Source organism: Musa acuminata, chromosome BXJ3-9 (genome assembly GCF_036884655.1).
Source record: "Musa acuminata AAA Group cultivar baxijiao chromosome BXJ3-9, Cavendish_Baxijiao_AAA, whole genome shotgun sequence".
Lineage (NCBI taxonomy): Eukaryota > Viridiplantae > Streptophyta > Magnoliopsida > Zingiberales > Musaceae > Musa > Musa acuminata.
This window is the reverse complement of record NC_088357.1, coordinates 45,494,407-45,515,141: the sequence shown is the minus strand read 5'-3', so window position 1 is coordinate 45,515,141 and position 20,735 is coordinate 45,494,407. Positions and strand designations below refer to the sequence as shown.

The following is a 20,735-nucleotide window of genomic DNA, read 5'->3' as shown; positions in this document are numbered from 1 at the left end:
ATTAGTGGCATAAGAAGTTATGAATAAAGATTTACCAAAAAAACATTGAATAATAAAAATTAAAATAAAAATAAAACTACTTATTTATGATAAATAGTTGAGATGTTATGATTTGTTATTGTTGTGATAATTCAATTATGAAATATGCAAAAATCATATAAATTGTTTTTATTGAAAGTATAAGTGGAAACTGATCATATACCTTTAAGTCTCATAAATCTTCTATAAGTCAAAATAGGTCAGGACTAATATATAATAAAATTCATTTTAATCCTATCCATGACATTTATAAATCAATAATTAAATCCCCCACTTTCATAGATTAGGGGAGAAATAAGTCAAAATCATATTATCCCCAAAAGGGGCCACTTATTTTGTATTATACCGACCTCCTCTCTGTGCATGCATGAATTGTGTACACACCATAAGATTTCGGACAGCGCAAAGAGAGAGAGAGAGAGAGAGAGAGAGAGAGAGAGATAGAGAGGAAGCCTCAGAGCGCACACAGCTCCTCGTCCTCCTTCGCAACAACAGCCCCCTTGTCTTCCCCCGATTCCCGAGGGAACCCTAGCTCTCCCAATCCCCTCCGTCGTACCCACCGAGCTGCGCCGCACCCGTGACGCAGGCCCCCCCGCCGCCGCCGGCCCCCCGGAGATTTCCGCGCGATCGGGTCACCCGTGACGAGCTTTCGATCGTGAAGGAGCCGATCTTTCTGGTTCCGGTCCCCGATCGTGTTTCCTCCGCCGCATTCTGGGTCGATCTTCCGGGTTCTTGAATTTTTTTGTGTAACGGGTTTCGCCTTCCGATGATGGTTCTGGATCGTGTTATTGGAGTGGATGATCCGTCGTGTGTCGGCGGGAGTCGGGTTGCTTCGGAAAGGTTCCATTTTGATCGTGTTTTTATTTGGATGTGCCAACGGATTTGATTGAAGATAAGGTGGAAAGCGGATCGTTTTCTTTTTGCCGCTTCGTCGTTTCGTTTTATCGATGGATGCCTTTTATGAGAGCAAGATCAGCTTTTCGATTGGATATCGAACAGGGAAGATATAAGAGGTGGATTTATGTCCAAATAGATTGATTGCTTTTGATTGCGGCGATTGCGGTTTTTGTTGTGGTCGATGATGTTTTAGGGAAAAGATTAATTTTTTCGCTACAAAATTCGTGAATCATATGATATAGATGCCTCTGCTCTTTTGTCGCGTTCGATTCCTCTCAGTAGGTGACTCTATAGCTGTTGTTGTGGAAATCTTTAGTAGAGCTCTGCTGTGTTTTTCATTGATTTGTTTAAAAGATATGAATGACATGATCATCTTATCGATAGCAAAGAGAGAAAATGTGTTCTCGCTACAAGCCTTTTATTCTTGTGATCTATTTTTGCTCGGGCCGGCATGATGCTATCTGATTCTGGAGAGCTGGGCTATATTAGCTTGGAATTGAGTTTTTCCTCTATTTCCCTTTGGTCGAGTTTTCTTTCTTTGCCTCTTGTTCCATTTTCTTTTTCATGTCTTTGTGACCAGACTTGTTGTTATCTTTCTGATTTTTGTCTGTTCATATTTCGCATGCAATCTAATGTGTTCATGCCATTGCTCTTCAGATGAGAAGATTGAAGAGGGACTCTTAGTGACTTATTGTGGGTGTTAGTTGCATGGGAAGAGGATGCCAAAGCAGCGAAGTGGAGCACGGCAAGGTCATCTGAGATCAAAGAAACTTGATGATATTCCAGCCCCATCGCAGCCCATAGGACAAGCAGAAAATCCAGTATTGCCTGCGCCAAACAGAAGGCGTGGTGGTGCTGGGAGGGGAAGAGGCTCCAGGGCTGCAGCAACTGCTAAAAGGCCTTCAGTAGCACCAGCTAGACCAACAGTTGGCGGTAGAGGAAGAGGCATTGGGGTTATTGACTTAGACCCTGATCAGCCTTGCGAGATATTACCTAGAGCTGCTGCGGGAGGAGCTGTTGTTGTTGGTGCTGAAGGTTTCTTTTTGAACCAAGCAGCAGAGGGAATTGCTGACAAAGATCTGGCAATGGAAGGTGGAAGTGGTGACAAGGTGATGGTAGCTGAAGGTGAAGCTACTACAGCTCCGGTACCTGAACGGGTATGTCTATTCCTTCTGTTGGTGATGAAAGTAAAGGTTGATGCATATTTGTGCTGACTGGCATGACAGTTTGGCACCTTCTATTTCTCTTGTAATTGTTGCACTAGGGTTTTTTGAGATGTTGAAAATAATTCTACCTTCCATAACAATCAACTCTATTGAATTTGAGCTTTCCTGGTGCAGAGTACTTATGCTACCTTAGTTCCCTCGTGTTCCATTCTAGGTCCTGGCACCAACTCTTCTCCTTAATGAAAGAAGGAATTATGTAATGAACATTTCTGATAGGTTTGATTTTGTGTATGTGAAATCATTACATGCCTCTTACCTCTGCATGTTCATGCCAATTCAAGGTTTTCAAAATGCAGTCTATGTGATATATGCATATCGAGTCATATGGTTGCTTGCATAACCTATGTGGCTTCAGAATGTGGTGTTACTGTACATCTGAAATCTATTGCACATGTACAGCCTGTGTAAGCATGAAAATGTGATCACATATGTGGTATTTTGCAGCTGCAAATTTATAATTCCTTGCTTGTATTTTGTGACAATTACTGTTATTTTGGTATTATGATATATTGTCTATAATAATGACATCCATCACTAGGGCATCTACTCAAATATTCTAATTTATCAATTAAAAAATCTTTTAGCATCAGTGTATATGTCATCATATAATTTTATAGTTTAAATACATGTTCGCCAATCAATAATCTATAGCAAATTGTTTATTTCTTTATTTATAACTAATAAAATATTAGTTTGAATATTTTGATTTATTAACATGTGTAGCATATGCTTCCACCCACAAATGCACTATATGACTCATTTATTACTTAAGAAGGTAAGATGTTATGAAGTAGCATGACTAATATTTTTCATATTAAAATGGGAACTCACTAGTATCTAAATGTAGTTGATTTACTTTCTGATGTTGAACTTATACTTTACTCTCTTAAATTACGAGCAGCAATGTGTTTGCTACAGAAATGTTACATAATTACAATGCATTGGCAACTGGACTTTTTATCACACTTGGACATATTCTCTCTACTGTTTTTTCACTTTAAGCTTTTACTTCTGGTAATCACTCCATGACCATTATTATCGTGTAGGATCTAATTGTTCATGTATCTTTTACAGGTTCAAGTAGGTAACTCACCTGTGTATAAGATAGAGAGGAAATTGGGTAAAGGTGGTTTTGGTCAGGTCTATGTTGGTCGAAGAGTATCTGGCGGAAAACAAGGAACAGGTCCAGATGCATATGAGGTTAAATTTGGAAGTTCTGCTCAAGCATATCATATTTAAAGAACAGTATTGTTTACCCAACAGATATTAATACCTGCTCCCTTTAGGTGGCTCTTAAATTCGAGCATCGAAGTAGTAAGGGTTGCAACTATGGCCCACCATATGAGTGGCAAGTCTACAAGTAAGCAAACTTTTTTTATATAATTCATGTACTTCTCATACCTCAAATTTTACTAGTCATTTATCTAACCAATTGATGCTGGTTGCAAGTTCTCTTAATGGATGTTATGGAATTCCATGGGTTCACTATAAGGGTCGTCAAGGAGACTACTACATTTTGGTAATGTAAAATAGTTTTCATGTACTACTAGCCGAGAGGTTTTGTCAGTTTATTAAAGCTGATTTGGAAAAAAAAATGAAAATTGTCAGGTTATGGATATGCTCGGTCCTAGTCTTTGGGACGTTTGGAATTCTGTAGGCCAAGCGTAAGAAACATGCTGTCTTTTGTCAGCTCTATGATATCTTGATTATGCCATATAATTACTCGTGTTTCAAACAGGATGTCTCCAAATATGGCTGCCTGCATTGCGGTGGAGGCTATAGCTATTCTTGAGAAACTTCACTCAAAGGGGTACTTGAATTAATGCTTTTCCAATCTTAGCTTAAGATATATCTATGATTTTTCTTTTAACTTTTGCCTGTCTACTTACTGTTGAAAGTTCAAATGATTCCTTGGTTAGGTTTGTGCATGGAGATGTTAAGCCAGAGAACTTTCTACTAGGACAGCCTAGATCTGCTGATGAGAAGAAGCTTTTCCTTATTGATCTTGGTTTGGGTGTGTCTCCATTCAGAAACCTTTTTTTTTTCTTCTGAATTATTGGTGGCTTAGTTTTTAGGAACAAGCATCTCCTTTGAAGATATCAGCTTAATTACATGCTTATTGCATTGCTGTTATACATATATAGATTTGATGGCTTCTCTAATGTGTAACTGGTGCAGCATCTAGATGGAAAGAAGCATCATCTGGCCAACACGTTGAATATGATCAAAGACCAGATATCTTTAGGTGTGTACACACGTAAATGTCTGTGTCTATGATGATTATTGCACTGAGTAGCTTTCTTTTGCAGGGGAACAATTAGATACGCAAGCGTGCATGCTCATTTAGGACGTACAGGTAGCAGGAGGGATGATCTGGAGTCGTTAGCCTACACATTGATATTTATTATCAGAGGAAGGTTACCTTGGCAAGGCTATCAGGTACTTTTCTCATGTACTTGTAAAATGTGGTTTTATCCTCATGTTTCATATTCCTGTCTAGCACACCCTGTTTCTTACATAAATTTCTATTGCAGGGAGATAACAAGAGTTTTCTTGTTTGTAAGAAGAAAATGGCTACTTCTCCAGAGATATTATGCTGTTTCTGTCCGCCTCCATTCAAACAATTTCTTGAGATTGTGACAAATATGAAATTTGACGAAGAACCAAATTACTCCAAACTTATTTCACTTTTTGATGATTTAATTGAACCATGCACTTCTCTGAGACCTATCAGAATTGATGGAGCTCTAAAGGTTGCTAGAACTACAGTTGTATTGTTTATTGACCAGTATTATATTAGCTGTTATCTTAATATGATATCCCTATAGAATCTCTGATTAATTCTTGAGTTTCATGATTCACATATGTAGGTGGGGCAGAAACGTGGTAGACTGCTTGTAAACCTTGAAGAGGATGAGCAGCCTAAGAAGAAAGTCCGTCTGGGAAGCCCAGCAACTCAGTGGATTTCAGTTTACAATGCTAGGAGACCAATGAAACAGAGGTATACAAAAAAAGGAAGTTTTTGTTTTTGTACTATTTCCTTCCTACTATGTTACTGGGGTCTTGATTTACCTTGAAATAGCATTTTATTTATTTATTTTTTTGTGAACATGGTTTCAGACTAGTTCCTTTAAATTTAAGTGAACCATTTATCCATTAAATTCACTTTCTATAATGAGTTAAAGTGATAACTAATGTTTTATTATTTCATGTGCTGATCATAATTCTGTCCTTAAGGATAAGTATAAAGACTTACGAAGCAATGAAAAGCTATGGCGAAGGCTTTTTGTTCTTGCATCATTAATTTAAGTTTCAATTGACAATATTATGAATCCGGAGTTGGTAATCCTTTAATCTACCTATTAATTGAAACACTTCAAATTGGAGAGCAATGTTTTGCTACATGTCAATTGACACATGGGAATTCTTAGTTCTAAGATGACAACTTGTGTTTATTAAGTTTTCAGCTGGTCATGTCACATTGTTTAAATTCAACCTGAGCCAGCCCCCTTTTTTATGGTCGATATTCGTTCAACGATTCAAATAGGTCGACTCTTGGCCATGGAATTTGCAAGCCAGGAGAGAGAGCAGGCACGTGAGAGATAACAGAGAGGTTGTTGCGGATGTGAAATAGAGGGATAGATGGTACCTGCAAGAAAAAAAGTGGAGAGGCTGAGAATGGGAGAAAGACAGTAAGAGAGGAAGATGGCTGGAACTGATAAATTTATAGAGAAATAATGGAATGCACAGGTTTGGGGCATGTTTCATAGATGACTCATGGTGGCATTAATACTTAAGAAACCTATGTAGAAATACTTGACCATAATTTCTGTGAAACCCGTAATATGGCTAAGAAGATTAGTTTAGGCTTTTCACTATAAAAAAACATTCAAAACAGCTATTCCCATGAACTGGTCATCAAGCAGTTGACGCACTGGTTCGGAGAGAAGACAGTCAAAACAAACAATTTTATAATAATTTTTGGGGCATGTTTCATAGATGAGTCATGGTGGCATTGATACTTGAGAAACCTATGTAGAAATACTTGACCATAATTTCTGCGAAACCCATAATATGGCTAAGAAGATTAGTTTAGGCTTTTCACTATAAAAAAACATTCAAAACAGCTATTCCTGTGAACTGGTCATCAAGCAGTTGACCCACTGGATCAGAAAGAAGACATTCAAAACAGACAATTTTATAATAATTTTGGTTTTAAGGTTCCCCCAACTGGTAAAAACTGATAGGTCAGCTGGTCAATGGGTGAACATAGGTGTCCCAGCTAGATCTTAAAACACTAGACTCAAGCAGGCCGAATGCTAATTTACTGATCATATGTTTGTTAAACATCATCTGTTTTGCAAGAAGTTCCTGGGCAGAAGTAAACCCATCCTATCATGTCTCAGAAGATTTAGGCCTTGGCGCCCTTAGCAGAATTCTGCCACTGTGAAAATTAGATTAGTTGCTCCTTCTGAAGTGGCACTAAACTAGATTAATCAGTGTGGTGGCCTGGTATGTCCACTGCAGATGTTGCACCTGCTCATGCTACCTTATCCAACTCTGAGATAGAGGAAACTGTGGTTTCTAATTGCTTGTTTCTTCATCTTGTTGTGTTGTACTTCCAAATTTATCATATAATTATACATTTTAATCAGCAAATAATGAATCTTCTCTTAGATACCACTATAATGTAGCGGATGCAAGACTTCAACAACATATAGTAAAAGGAATGGAAGATGGTTTATATATCAGTTGTGTGGCATCTTCAGCAAATCTCTGGGCCCTTATTATGGATGCAGGAACAGGTTTCAGTTCCCAGGTTTATGAATTATCACCAATGTTCTTGCATAAGGTATTTCAAAAACAAATGTGCAAGTTCCCTCTTAGAGGTGTTAATTTATAGGTTTTGGCACAATGACTCTAGTCTATCTTGTTTTGTTTAGGATTGGATTATGGAGCAGTGGGAGAAGAATTATTACATAAGTGCAGTAGCTGGTGCCACAAATGGGAGTTCATTAGTTGTAATGTCTAAAGGTTTGTGCAGAATGTTACTGTATAAAAGTACCTTTCAGATTGCAAATTTCTTATTGTTCTGCAAACACCTAATTTTTATATTCTTTCCATTTCTTGCAGTAATATTGCTTGAGCTTCTTTTTCTTTACAGATGCTTGTGATAATACATGCAACAAATTTAATGATAAAAGTACAAATATGCTATATCCATATTGTGATATATTTCTATCGAATTATCTGGTTCAATCAATTGACTCAGTTGGCTAGTAAATCTACACTTCAAAATTGATCAATTTGTCTCTGGCAATGTGTCCCTCTTATTGATTGACATAACAAACTTTCTAAAATTCAAATGATATTCTTAGAATAGGATATTTATAAGACAATATTCTCTTTATATTTATTCAGAGTTAACCTAAATCTCATTTGGTAAAGTGATCTAGAACAATGAAAACTCGATTACTATGGACTAAATAAGTTTAATTCAAATTATACCCATAATAGTTGGGCATTTATAAAATAAAATGATACCAATCTTGGAAATGCTCCACATAAGTAGAAAGTGTGACAAAATTCAACTCATACTAAAAAAAAAATACATTGACTAGAACTTAATAAAACTTGAACTAGTTTCCAACTAAATTGAAATAAGATGTAACTGAAATTAAACTTACACATGCCTGTCTTTCCTCAATTTTTTTTTTTATAGAATCCTTATTTACAACTAGGAATGTTAATGGTTTAGGTTGGGTCAAGTTGTATATAGTATGTAGTATGTGCTACAAAAAAGACAACCGAAACATGCCCCATTTAATAAACATGTTAAAAATGCAGATCTTAGTCCAACCTGTTTATTTGTCAAGTGAAACAATCCATCTCATTTAATGTGATTAATAAACAGAATCGTTTGCATCTGACTTACACCTGATCCTTCTTCCTGTCTGATGTTAAGTAACAAAGTCTAGAAAGAAATAAAAAAACTTGTGGACTAAAGCCATTATGAGCAAGAATATATTACCAGCTTTTGAACAACAACTCTTGCAGAATGTTCAAATTAACAAACTCCTAAAACTGTTAACAAGAATGTATTATAGGTTATGGACAAATTGTACAGAAAAACTACTAAAGCGCCAACAACTGTATTGAGGACTGTTTACATATCACAGTTTGCTAAATCGCCAAGTAAAAGAACACAACTATCATAAACAGTTTATATCAGTAATCAATTTCTTGCAAGTAGATATCTTGTCTGACTTACTAGTTTTGCACAGCATGACAAATTTTAAAATGTATCTCCCGTAATATTGTTGGGAGATGGTAGAGGCAGAACAGATTGTTGAAACAGTTGATGAATTGCTGTATAAGTAGGAAGTTCACTGGGGATGGGAAATGCTTTATTGCTTCTGCTTCTCCAGTGGAAGAGGAAATTATTTAACAGAGAAAATGAATTGGAAATTGGGTAACTGGTGATACAACTGGATTGTAAAATTGGAAGTTGAAAAATGCTGATACTTATGGCAAGTTTTGAAATCCTACAGTTAAATTGTAGGTCACATAATGCAACTATGATGGGTCATTACATGTTAAATCCACGATTATTCACTAAGGGAAAGACGCAAAAAAGGATTGACAAAAGAAAGATTTTGGTGGTAGAAAAAAAATGATTATGTATTATTTTCATTTCAATGACTATTCCCATATTTAGGTTGATGATGATCGATGGATTGGTTGAAGTTTAGTAAATTTGTAGTGTCTTGTTAGGCTGCAGTCTTTCATGCTTGTTATCCTCTTAACCAAAAACTATCATTTTGCCATTTGTCTGGCTGATTGTCTATTACATACTGATCTTACAGTGCTCTGTCTTGGATTGGCTATTTCTGATCCAAACAATGGAATTTCTATAGAAAATTAGCTGAAACTTTAATGGTCAGCTACCAAAAATTATTGTAAGGCCCCTTTATTTTGGAATGATAATATACGACAGAAGCATGGAGGAGCTCTGGGAGAAAAGAAAATGTTCTTTCCAAGAATTTGATAATTGTGAAAAGGAAAAAAGAGAAGATATTAGATGATTTTGAGAGGAAATAGAGGGGCATAAATACCATGCAAACTCTGGTTTAACGAATCATTCCTCGGGATGAAGATTTCATACTTCCAAACCTCTCCTGCATGGATAATGGAATTATACCAGGAGATTCTTTTGTTGATCTTCATTAATTCCATACATCTTGAGCATAGCGAAAGAAAAAGAAAATAAGCTAATCCTATTTATAAAATATAGGAATTCTCAGACATCAAAGGAAATAAAAAAGTGAAGCTGACAATTAATATCATATTTTATTTATTCATTTTGTTTTGTTAATTTTTTAAATGGCCTCTGCATCATATGCTTTCATTACGTAAAAGCTTGTTTCATGTTAGTGATCCTGATGCTAAGAGCACAATCTTCATCAATTGAAGATGGTGAAGAGCATCAAGGGGCTCTTGCAAAAAGACATATTTTAAGATTTGATAAGTCACAACACATCATGCAATATGCGTTTACCAGTTCGTATGCAAACACTTGTACTTCCAATTTAATTTGCCAAACCTAGACTTTCATCTTTCTACCGAAAAAAAGAGCACAAAGAATTTGAAACAGATGAGAAGCAAGGGTCTATTGATGATTTTCTGGGAAGTGTTTTTCACATAAATTTGAGTTTCTTGTTTAGTATCTAGATCTGCACTGTTATCTGCAGGAACCCCTTACACGCAGCAATCCTATAAAGTTAGTGAATCATTTCCTTTTAAGTGGATCAATAAAAAGTGGAAAGAAGGTTTTCATGTTACATCCATGACTACTGCTGGCAGCCGCTGGGGGATAGTCATGTCAAGGAACTCTGGCTATTCTGACCAGGTATGATATATTTGCTACTTTCTTGAAAGATAAGATGGCTCATTTGCCAAATTGGGGCTCCTACATGTTAAAGCATCATTTAGTTGTCATGTTCATTGAAAGAAATGTCTTGTTCTTCTTAAGAGGAGTGAGATGTAAAATATACCAATTATTTAATGCCTTCCAATCTATTAACGCATATACTTTATTAGCAGATTATATACTTTATTCTTGGTATATGTTTTGATAAGATTATTCTAATTTCCTAATTAATCCCATGTTGGAAATGTATAGCGGGTTTGGTTGGTAGATAATGTTTGGTGGACTTTGTACTAGAAACTTTAGACTAAAAGCATTTTGGGCCATGTCATTTAAGGATTTGTTGCATTCAAATTTCTAAGCTAGTGAGCCTGTCACGATGGACTGCAGCAATTATGTTGTTGGGTAAATAAATTATCTAGCATCTTGGTATTTGCAGCCTGATCAGGTAGTTTTTTATGCTAAGTCATTGTGTGGTTTATTTTTTGGAATGCAGGTTGTAGAGTTAGACTTTCTTTATCCAAGCGAAGGAATCCACCGAAGATGGGAGAGTGGTTATAGAATAACTTCCACTGCGGCCACTCCTGATCAAGCTGCTTTTATTTTGAGCGTACCAAAGAGAAAATTGATGGATGAGACACAGGAAACTCTTCGAACCTCTACATTCCCGAGCAACCATGTAAAGGTAAACTCATGTCATGAATTATCGCCAGTTAGAATTGCAAATCTTACTCTAGGCTTTATAAACATGTTTGTTTTTCAGATGGCCTGGTCGTCTTTGGTGTATAAAGGGATGCTTAGTTGTCGGCCTTATTTGTCATGCATCTCTGTAATATAGTGCTGATTAGTGCTCTATTCCTTTTAAATGAACTCTTAAGGTGTACCTGAATTCTGGCACATTTCATCCTTGCTTTTCATCTCGTGAAAACTTCATGCTCTTGAAAAGCAATCTCATACAATCTTTTCTTTCTATTCCAAACTCCATGCTTTTGGTTCGTGATCCCTTATATTCTGTTCTTGCTAAGATACTATGTAATTATTATGCTTAATAGTGCAATCTGCATTTTATAGTCAGCCATTTTTATCATGGTAAATATCGGGGTTCTAACTATACCAATCCCTTTTGAGTATAATATAATAAATACGATACATCACTAAGGAAAATAGCAAATATAGAACGCCAAAACTAACAAACAGTGCTTGAATCTACAGTATTTCACCCCCTTTGTCACTCAAAGGACACACTATTGTAAAATATTTTGAGATGTGCTGAAGATAATTCTATTTTGCAGGACAAATGGGCAAAGAATCTGTACATTGCTTCGATTTGCTACGGTCGGACAGTGTGCTGATACTTGAGCCGATTACATATTTGTGAAGATAAAAAGATGTTGAAGTCATTCAGATGTTGGAAAGTGTTCGTGAATATGCCATCACATATGTAAGTTTTGTTGCAGTTTGAGTTGCTATGAATTGGATTACTTTTTGACTCCTGTCATATATTTTGTGCTTCCCATACTCTATGATCCATATACCTCCCTGTTGTCTCCATGTATCTTTTTGGCAATTGAAAGCTAAGATCAGGCTTTCAGTATCTGTGGTTCTTTTCCTCATGAAAAATGAAACGAAAACCTATTTGTTTCTTAGCTTCTTAAGAATGAGAGTTAATCCAGATAATACTTGTTGTTTATTCAATGTGTCATGTAAAGTTAAGTTAGGGTTTAATCGATAAGCTCTATTGATGATTGTATTCCACTAAACAAACATTATTTGAGTTCAAGCTCTTCTTGTTTATGCTTGCCCAGTCGTGTATGAATCATCCTCTCTGTTGTAGAACTCAATGATTCGAATCCTCAATATGGGTGGTACCTTTCATGCTTTTTGGCCTCTCACCCAAATCTAGCACTTGATTTTTCCACCCATACTGTTCCCAAAGTCAATCAATAAATATCCTAATCTGGCATTAGCGGAAGTGATATTTATGAGTGAGACCAAAAATTCGCAGCCAATTGACATAAAGGATTAGTAAAGTGTCTGTTTTCTTTTCATTTGCATCAATTACAATTCCAATCAATAGGCATCTAAATCTGGCTATTGATGGAAAAAACAAACTATATTAGTCTTCTTCCTATTTCATCTCGGTCGAATACAACACCAATTTGTCCACATGACCAAATTGTACTATCAGGTTGAAGCAGCCATGGAATCCAATGTTTCCTGGTAGTCCTTAGAAGGCAGGCTTGTAGAAGTTGCTCTCTTTATGATCAATTCAGTATAGAGATTCCTGCCTGCAATTCTAACCATCATAATTCATATTTTCAAAGAAATACCAAAACAGATACCCATCACAAAAGCTTCCAACATTGGTCTTAAATAGTATTAGAATGCAGCAAATTGACAAATGTGTAGCCTAAGAACATCCAAAATTATCCATCACACCAGCCTAGTGTGTAACACGGAATGGAATCACTAATGCAGATATCAACTGTTGGAAATCCAAATCGAAACTAACACAAACCGCAGCGGCAGAAACAGAAGTCTAAGCCCTTGGATGCCGAGTTTTTTGAGGCATCCAAGGTCTCTTAGTTCATCACTCATCGCTTTTTCGAGACACCGACGGTCTTTCCTCTCCTGCCAGTAGTTTTTGTGTGCTGCCCTCGTACTCGAAGACCCCAGAAGTGACGAAGACCCCGGTGGTTCCTGCAAACGAGAAGATTACCGCACTGAGTTTTGTGAAGCTAACAGCAAAATTCTATGGCACGTTTGTGATTTGACAAGAAAACAAAATAGATCGTACCACTAACTATGGCATGGCATTACCCACCGCCAACAACATGTCAATTGTCAACACTAACTAGGAACACCAATTATTGAACTCAAAGTTTGAATTGGAATCCAAGCAGGCAGTTCATCACAGTTAATGTTTAAATCTTAAGAGTGAAAACTGCAATTTTGACTGTAACATGCAGTTCGAAAGCACATTATATGACAGTCATCTTAGCTATCTCGGTTGCTACGAGACAGACAATTCCTTCTTATTTCAACCAAAAGACAACCACAAGCAATGACAGCAGCACACAGGCGTATCAACATTAAATAAATGTTTGAGGGTGTTTATAAATATACAGAAAAAATACAAGGTTTAAACTCAACCTCCGTTCCCAATGGAGTTTTGCTGTTACCACAGTTCTATTCTAGGCTTCAAAAGTCTCGGTTAAAAGAAGGAACAGCAAAGGAAAATTATAATATTCATGATAATTTGACTTGTCAAGAAGGGGCATCACTTTGGGACATGTCGATAAGGATACTTTAGCATCAAGTGGATCGTGAAATATCAACTAAGCAAGCCAAAATTATGATCAAGTACAACAGTCATTTCCATGTTGCTCACTACCAAGTGTCAACTGTAGCACACAGCAATAGACTACCAAGCAAAATATTGGTGTATAATGCAAGGTACAACTCTTCTTAACACATAATTCCTTGTACCTTGTTAACTCCTATTGCAAGTATTGGCACACTAACACAAAAGACTCAACACCACATAGTAATAAGAAGTTCACCCATATACACTAAGCTGATGACCCTAATACACAACAACATAGTTGTCAACTGATAGATTAGTGACTAAATCAACTTTCAAGTAAGGTTTCTCCTGACTGACTGTGGAAAAAGAAAAAAGGCCCTACTTTGAAAACAGCTCAAAATTACAGTCTAGATGTTTACTTAAAACAATTAGATTTACAGAAGGACATAACTGAGTTCCCTTAGGGTTCCAAAGGCATTGGTTGTATCACTAAGATAGCAGGCTTATATGTTAATGACATGAGGCAAACTTTATAACTAAATGCCATTAAATCAAAAAAATCTCAGCACTTGGGGTACACAAATGAATGAATTCTTAACAAATTGCCAATATGAATAAACTCCTGGCAACAACCAGTTAAAGTGCTTATAAAGCACTACTCCAAGGAATAATTAAAGGACTAGTGGTAAACACAGCCAATAGCAAACAAAATGACTAAATAGCCAACCTAATTTTCTTGAGACGCTCCAGATCATCCCTAAGCTTCATGTCCAGAGAATTTGAAACAATCTGGGAATACCGACCATCCTTGTAGTCTTTCTTCCTGTTCAGAAACCAATCCGGGATCTTGAACTGGCGTGGATTGGCTACAACAGTCATAAGGTTCTCAAGCTCGGCAGCTGAGAGCTCTCCAGCCCTAAAAGTAGCGTGAAAGAGGTATCAAACATCAGCATAAGAGGTCAGATTGAACCAATAGCAATCAACTTAGTTTCCTGCACTGATTACAAAAAGACAAAATCAAGGACCAGATTGAGCAATTAAGCAAAAACTACATTCAATTAAAAGGAGTTGAACAGATTAAAAAAAGGCCCAAATTTGTGGGGGAACACGCCTACATCTCAAGAAATCTCAACAATTGACGTCAGACCATGAGGCTCGAGATCTCAAACCAAAGAATCTCTCCAGCAAGATTGAACATAAAACCACCTACCTCGCCAATAGCATTAATCTTATACGCTAAAAGAAACACACAACTAAGAGACAATGACATCAATGGAACTGCAACATTCGAGCACGCAAGAATACATCCCAACTATAGAAAAAGAAATCAAAAGAGGACCTTTTGTTCATGTCCACGTCGGCCTTCTTGCACACGATGTTGGCGAACCGGCGGCCGATACCCTTGATGGAGGTAAGGGCAAACATGATCTTCTGCTTCCCATCGACGTTGGTGTTGAGCACACGGAGAATGTGCTGGAAATCCTCGTTCGCGACCAGCGACTGCAGATCGACAGCCAAACACGAGAAAAGATCCACCGATCACAAGAAATCGAGCTGGAGACAGAAGGAACAAGGAGAGAGTATTCAACACGAGCACCAACCATGGCGAACGCGACGGCCCGGTGCCAACGGCTACGATCTCTCTCCACGCCCTTCTTCTACTACTGCTCTCTCGAGCCCGCGCCGGAGGAATAGAAGCGAAGGTAGCAAGACGTCGTTATAAAGCCATGGGAAACCCTAAAGGAAGATCGGACGGCTGGTGATTCACGGAGGTTTTATCGACTAATTGGGCCGTTCCGGGCCGTTCGCGATGGACCGGACCGGACTCGACTCGACCGGCCTTTTGATAAGGTTTGATGGACCATATTGAACACTGTGACAAGTTTTCATTGGGTCAATTAACTTTAATCTTGTGTTAATTTACTTATAAGATTTATTCTATGTTTCATACAAATTCTGTCAGTGCATAAAATCAAAGGTAAACAAATGTCAAATTTGACCATTTATATCTGAAAAGAAACTAAAAACCTGTTGAGAATTAGCAGAAAAAATAATAAATTGTTATACATTATATATTAATAAATAATACATTTCAATGTGATAAAATTTAAGGACAAAAAAAAAATGTAAAATAGTTTTCTTTCTTATTTACTCTGTAATTCATCTTTGGCCATTCATGTTTTTTTTTTTCTGCAACAAAAAAAATGTATTATCCTGTATCAGCTGAGTTTACATTCCTGTTTATAAGATCAATATATTTCCTAAAAAATAAAAGAAAAAATATTTCCAAAGCAATGGGAGAATTACGGAAACATTGATGCAAAGAGTTTTTTATCCCTTAAAAAATAAGATTCTTTGTTGTGACCAACAACTAAATTTAATTATCTTTGTCATGTATTCTTATTTATTTGTTTATGTGATCCCGATATTTATGTTGTGTGATAGGAATGTTTTCTTGGATGTTGTTTTGTTATTCACCATATCTCTTGTCCACATGGTGTCGGATTCGTTGAACTTAGTCGAGAATATTGTCATGGATAATCCACCACCTCGACTCATTCTGAATATTGTTAGGAGCATCTTGCATATTTTCGCATGCTCGAAAGGAGGACGGTAAACCTGCAAATCGATTACCTCTCCATGTTAGGTTGGGTAAACTCACTTATACCTCTTTCATTACAATATAGTTATCAATTCATCCTAGCAGTTAGTTCCATAGCAGTCATCTGTTAGCAATAGCAGAATTCTCAGTAAAGTGCACTTCTGAAATTGCATTAATATCTGACTTAAAAGTGTCATCAATTCATATTCCCATGATACCTCAAATGGTTATAGAATGAGGCTCCCAAGAAACAAGATTTCAAGAAAAAGAAAAAAAGAGCATTTTGTAAATATTATCTCCCCATAAAAATCATATTCATTCAACAATAGCTAACATATCGGTATGTGCCAATGAGATACAGTCCTAGAGCAGGCTCTCCAAACATAAAACCACTATTACCACACTTTGCAATCAAACATTTATCAAGACAGATAATGAAGGTTTACAAGACGGCGATCGACGCAAAAACAATCAAATATATTTCTCAGGGCTCAAAGGTCATGGATTCAGCTTCTTTCTTGATTGATTCGAAAAGCACAGAAGAAAGATAGCGTTCTCCGAAACTTGGGAAAACAACCTGTGCCAACAAAGGTGAGCTAATTAGTAGCTTGAATCCTCATGATCAAATCTAACAAAGGTGAGCTAATTAGTAGCTTGAATCCTCATGATCAAATCTAAATAGATCAGCAGGTAAAGGTACAGAAACAAAGTGATATAAAAGATGGAAGGAAGCTACATCAAGTACTGATTTACAATTCAGATCGTAAGACTATCTTCAGACATATATGTAAATAAGCAACGGCTTGTTGATTGAAAGATCATGACCATGTGCTACCATGAAATTATGTTCACATGTTGTAAGATGATAATTGAGAGTAGAATAGACAATCAAATGACTTAGCTTAAAATAAAAATCAAATGTTTCATATTCCATCGATGGCTAGACTAATTCAAATTCTCAGTGAAAATTGCAGAATCTAAACTTATTTTAGCAGCAGTTCAGAAAATACTATAGCAAATGAATTCTAAAATACTAAAAGGAAATGGATAGAGCTTTAGTTACATTCTTGAACTTCTAATTTGATTTACTTATAGTTTCTGTTAACATATTCAAACAGTTGTTTCTTGCAGTTATTAATATGGTTGAACATGAACAAAGTATAGAGAATACATATGAAAGGAAAGGAAAGGAATTCAATAACTCACAACAATCAGCTTTCCCTCATTTTCTGGTCTCTGTGCAAGTTTGATAGCAGCAGCAGCAGCAGCCCCAGATGAAATTCCAACCTACAATGGTTACCATGAGAAAAAAATTTGTGTCAAAAACTTTGAGCAAGCGAATGAGCAGTGTTCTTGCTCTTGTTGATTGAGATATTAACAAAAAAACCAAGAATTTGCCAAAACTCACCAGCAACCCTTCTTTCAAAGCAAGAAGCTTTGCTGTCTCAACAGCTTCATCACTTGAAATCTGATTAATCATGAAATTGATAAAGATGATATGTTGTTAGAATTTATTATAAAATCTTTGAGAAGAACTATAACTAGTTGATCGTGCCGAGTCATCAATTTAACAGGCTAACTACCTGAGAATAACTTAAACAATAGTTCTGTACAATAGTTCTGTAAGCTTACTTGGATAGTTTCATCGATTAGATCCACATTAAGAACAACAGGAACAAAACCAGCTCCTATTCCCTGAATTTTATGTGGTCCTGCTCCATAAATCCATTCATATCAGATTCAACATGATAATTTTTTAAGAAAAAAAAACAGAAACTTCCATAGCATGTCCCAATTTATATTCTCCAAAAATGTTAGAAATTAACCTCCTTGAATCAAATAGATAGTATAAGTGGAAATATGCTCTTGTTCAAAAGATCCAAATGAATATCGGAACATTAGTAAGTTATTACAAGACATTATCATAAAAAGGAAAAACACATTGTATAATAAAAACTATTAGTTCCTTTTGTGTCAGACCATTCACCCAAACTCCAGTAAAGCAAGAATTGAGGAGCTTACAGTGTCAAGATTCTTATGAAACTGATAATTCGAAGTATAACTCAATATCCTGACTATGTTGTTCTCTTGTCATTCAAACAAGCAATATTATGAGACAATAGATCAATTATCAAATGCATGATATGAATTGAACTTTGGCAACTAAGACTGCAAGGATACATAAAAGAAGTTATTTTGGTCAACACATTGACACATGCATAAAAATTTGTAGAGCTATTGATTATCAAATTTATCAAATCATTAAAAGGTCACTCAGATAGATTAGCTGGAAAAAGAAGGTAGAGCAACAAAGAAGCAACTTTACTCATATACACAAGAAATGAATATTCAACGGAAAGCCATTACTGTAATATTCTTTCCTGGCCCAGTGTGGTGAATTAGTGCATATTTCAAATTGGCAAACAAATGAAAACCCCTTATATTTCATTCATATAGTCATACATGATCAAATAACAAATCCACTCCCAAGAAAGTAAATAAAGAACAATCAAGATAATAACTCACCAGGTTTCCCTCCAGATAACACAGCACTTTCCACTGGCTCCACTCCATACAACTAAAACAGTGCAGAATTCATACCAATTCAAAACAAGTGAATCATAACAGTTAGAAATATTATATACATGTAGAAAATCTTTTTATATGGACATAAAACTGTTGATATATAATGTAGATCAACTGACCTTGATGTCTGGATTTTGCTCTTTCAGATATCTCCCTGCTCCAGTAATTGTACCCCCAGTTCCAATACCAGACACCAGAGCATCAACTTTACCACCTGTTCCTTTCCATATCTCAGGTCCAGTTGTCTCATAATGAATCTGCAAGCACCAAAAAGGTGTATCAATATGTCTAAAACCATCATAAAAGTCCATGTAACATCTACCTTTGGATTTGCTGGATTTTCAAATTGTTGAAGGATATATGAATTTGGTGTTTTTGCAGCCAACTCTTCTGCCTTCTTAACAGCTCCTTTCACACCCAAACTAGGATCAGTCAGGAATAATTCAGCACCAAAAGCTTTAAGAATGGTCCTCCTTTCGAGGCTCATCGAGGCCGGCATTGTTATCGCAAGCTTGTAACCCTTTGCAGCAGCTATGAAGGCCAGCCCTATTCCAGTGTTGCCACTAGTAGGTTCAATCAGGACGCTCTAACAAAAATAACAATGGAAGACAAATGAGCATGTCAGTGAAAGTTTTGATCAGCCATTTCCAATTATCAAGTATTTGAATTAAGAACAATAAGTTGCAATGCCCTATATAATTAGAACATATAATCTACAATGTAATTTGTAAAATCAAGATAGATGGCATGTCTTATGGCTTCCATTTATGGCAAATCTTCTTCTGTAAACGAAATTGTTAAAGACACAGGTAATAACCTACAGCTCATTGATTTCCTCAAAGATCATGCATTGTGTATATTTTGGATTTTGGTTTGCCAGCCTTTGCTTCAATTATAATTGATGAAACAGATTAACTAAAATGAAAAATGGCTTACCTTCCCAGGTTGGATAAGCCCTCTCTCCTCTGCATCAGCAATCATACTGTACCCAATCCTGTGCACAAAGAATTGATCATTGTATAAAATTAAATTACAAAGAACGATCCATTCCCTCCAACATGAATGAGGAACAAATTTCTGATTAGCTTGTGAGTACCTGTCCTTGACACTGGAGCAGGGCTCCATGCCCTCCAACTTGGCAGCAACATGAGCCACGCAGCCAGTGGTGACATTGTTGAGGTAGACCAAAGGAGTTCTACCAATTAACTGTCCATCCACCATGTCAAATCCACCACACGAGACAAGAAGAAGAAGAAGAAGAAGGGGAAAAGGATCACAGAACTCACTTCAGTGATGTCCTTTGCAATCGTACCGGCTTCGCCCATCGTTCAAATCACCTGCAACAGTGTAAAAAATCCATTTTTTCAACGGGAAAACATATGTTTGCAAAATTCCAACATCGAAAATTCTAAAGCGGAAGAGGGGAAAGATCCTACAGAGAACACCAAGAATCTAAAGCGGAAGAGAACCTACAGAGAAGCAGAGAACACGAAGCCTGCACGATAAAAAGCCTTCCTTTGGAACCACGACAGGAGAGCAGAGGAGGAGACGAGAGGGGGTGATGGAGACGGATGGAAACACGAAGTCCGCTCCTCGGCTTTTTGTAGCAGTTGCGGTCGATGAACAATGCCTCGGATATGGGACAGATACGCAGGTTAAAACGAGGCGCCAGATTAGCTACATGATCCGCGACAGCCAACACCGTTATACGCTTAATCCTGCGATTTTATTGGCTGACGGAGGTAGTTTCGCGGTGGGACCTCTTTTTACCGTGGTTAGATGCCCACAGTGACGACAAAAAGGGAAAGTTCGTGCCCATAGTGACGACAAAAAGGGAAAGTTCGACGAAGCCGCATCAACGTTGAATAATGTGCGCCGGCAACAGTGTATCGAGACGCTTTTCCCTTCCTCAAAGCAACGATCTTTGTTTGTCACAGACGAAAGGGGGAAAAAAAATCTAGTGAACTATTTTGGCATCAAATCATAATGTTTTTCTCTTTTAAAAAATATTTTTCTTCACAAAACGATTTGTTATCATTAGCACTCACAATCTATTTTGTTTACATTAAAATAAAAGATTTTCCTTGTTCCACAAAATCATATTTTTATCCTAACTATGTAAAATTATATTGAAGAGGATATAATGTTTAA

General features: G+C 36.7%; 3 protein-coding genes across 8 annotated transcripts; 1 reads left to right on the top strand and 2 right to left on the bottom strand.

The window, feature by feature from the left end:
- The first annotated feature begins 421 nt into the window (after positions 1 to 421).
- Positions 422 to 11,735, top strand: LOC103999040 (casein kinase 1-like protein HD16). 5 transcript variants are annotated; one of them, XM_009420677.3, is made up of 17 exons: positions 422 to 715; positions 1,594 to 2,093; positions 3,237 to 3,362; positions 3,449 to 3,522; positions 3,612 to 3,681; positions 3,771 to 3,826; positions 3,901 to 3,972; positions 4,082 to 4,176; positions 4,341 to 4,407; positions 4,472 to 4,601; positions 4,697 to 4,915; positions 5,033 to 5,163; positions 6,840 to 7,014; positions 7,106 to 7,196; positions 9,914 to 10,071; positions 10,586 to 10,774; positions 11,382 to 11,735. In XM_009420677.3, exons 2-17 carry the CDS (start codon positions 1,656 to 1,658, stop codon positions 11,439 to 11,441), a joined length of 2,151 nt encoding a protein of 716 aa, XP_009418952.1. In that variant the 5' UTR covers positions 422 to 715; positions 1,594 to 1,655; the 3' UTR covers positions 11,442 to 11,735. The 5 variants fall into 5 exon arrangements, with proteins under 5 accessions (XP_009418952.1, XP_009418951.1, XP_009418950.2 ...); XM_009420676.3 differs by having other exon boundaries at positions 422 to 754; XM_009420675.3 differs by having other exon boundaries at positions 422 to 879.
- A 699-nt stretch (positions 11,736 to 12,434) lies between these two features.
- LOC135648649 (small ribosomal subunit protein uS13z/uS13y/uS13x-like) lies at positions 12,435 to 15,133 on the bottom strand. The gene is made up of 4 exons (XM_065166526.1): positions 14,998 to 15,133; positions 14,736 to 14,896; positions 14,124 to 14,312; positions 12,435 to 12,789 (listed from the first exon to the last, which is right to left on the bottom strand). The coding sequence occupies exons 1-4, from the start codon at positions 14,998 to 15,000 to the stop codon at positions 12,684 to 12,686; spliced, it is 459 nt and encodes a 152-aa protein (XP_065022598.1). The 5' UTR covers positions 15,001 to 15,133; the 3' UTR covers positions 12,435 to 12,683.
- A 1,146-nt stretch (positions 15,134 to 16,279) lies between these two features.
- Positions 16,280 to 20,194, bottom strand: LOC135585345 (cysteine synthase-like). 2 transcript variants are annotated; one of them, XM_065168803.1, is made up of 11 exons: positions 20,058 to 20,194; positions 19,871 to 19,921; positions 19,681 to 19,790; positions 19,521 to 19,578; positions 18,907 to 19,170; positions 18,704 to 18,841; positions 18,525 to 18,576; positions 17,631 to 17,710; positions 17,407 to 17,466; positions 17,205 to 17,285; positions 16,280 to 16,575 (listed from the first exon to the last, which is right to left on the bottom strand). In XM_065168803.1, the coding sequence occupies exons 2-11, from the start codon at positions 19,907 to 19,909 to the stop codon at positions 16,483 to 16,485; spliced, it is 975 nt and encodes a 324-aa protein (XP_065024875.1). In that variant the 5' UTR covers positions 19,910 to 19,921; positions 20,058 to 20,194; the 3' UTR covers positions 16,280 to 16,482. The 2 variants fall into 2 exon arrangements, with proteins under 2 accessions (XP_065024875.1, XP_065024876.1); XM_065168804.1 differs by having other exon boundaries at positions 20,021 to 20,169.
- Between the last annotated feature and the right edge of the window lie 541 nt (positions 20,195 to 20,735).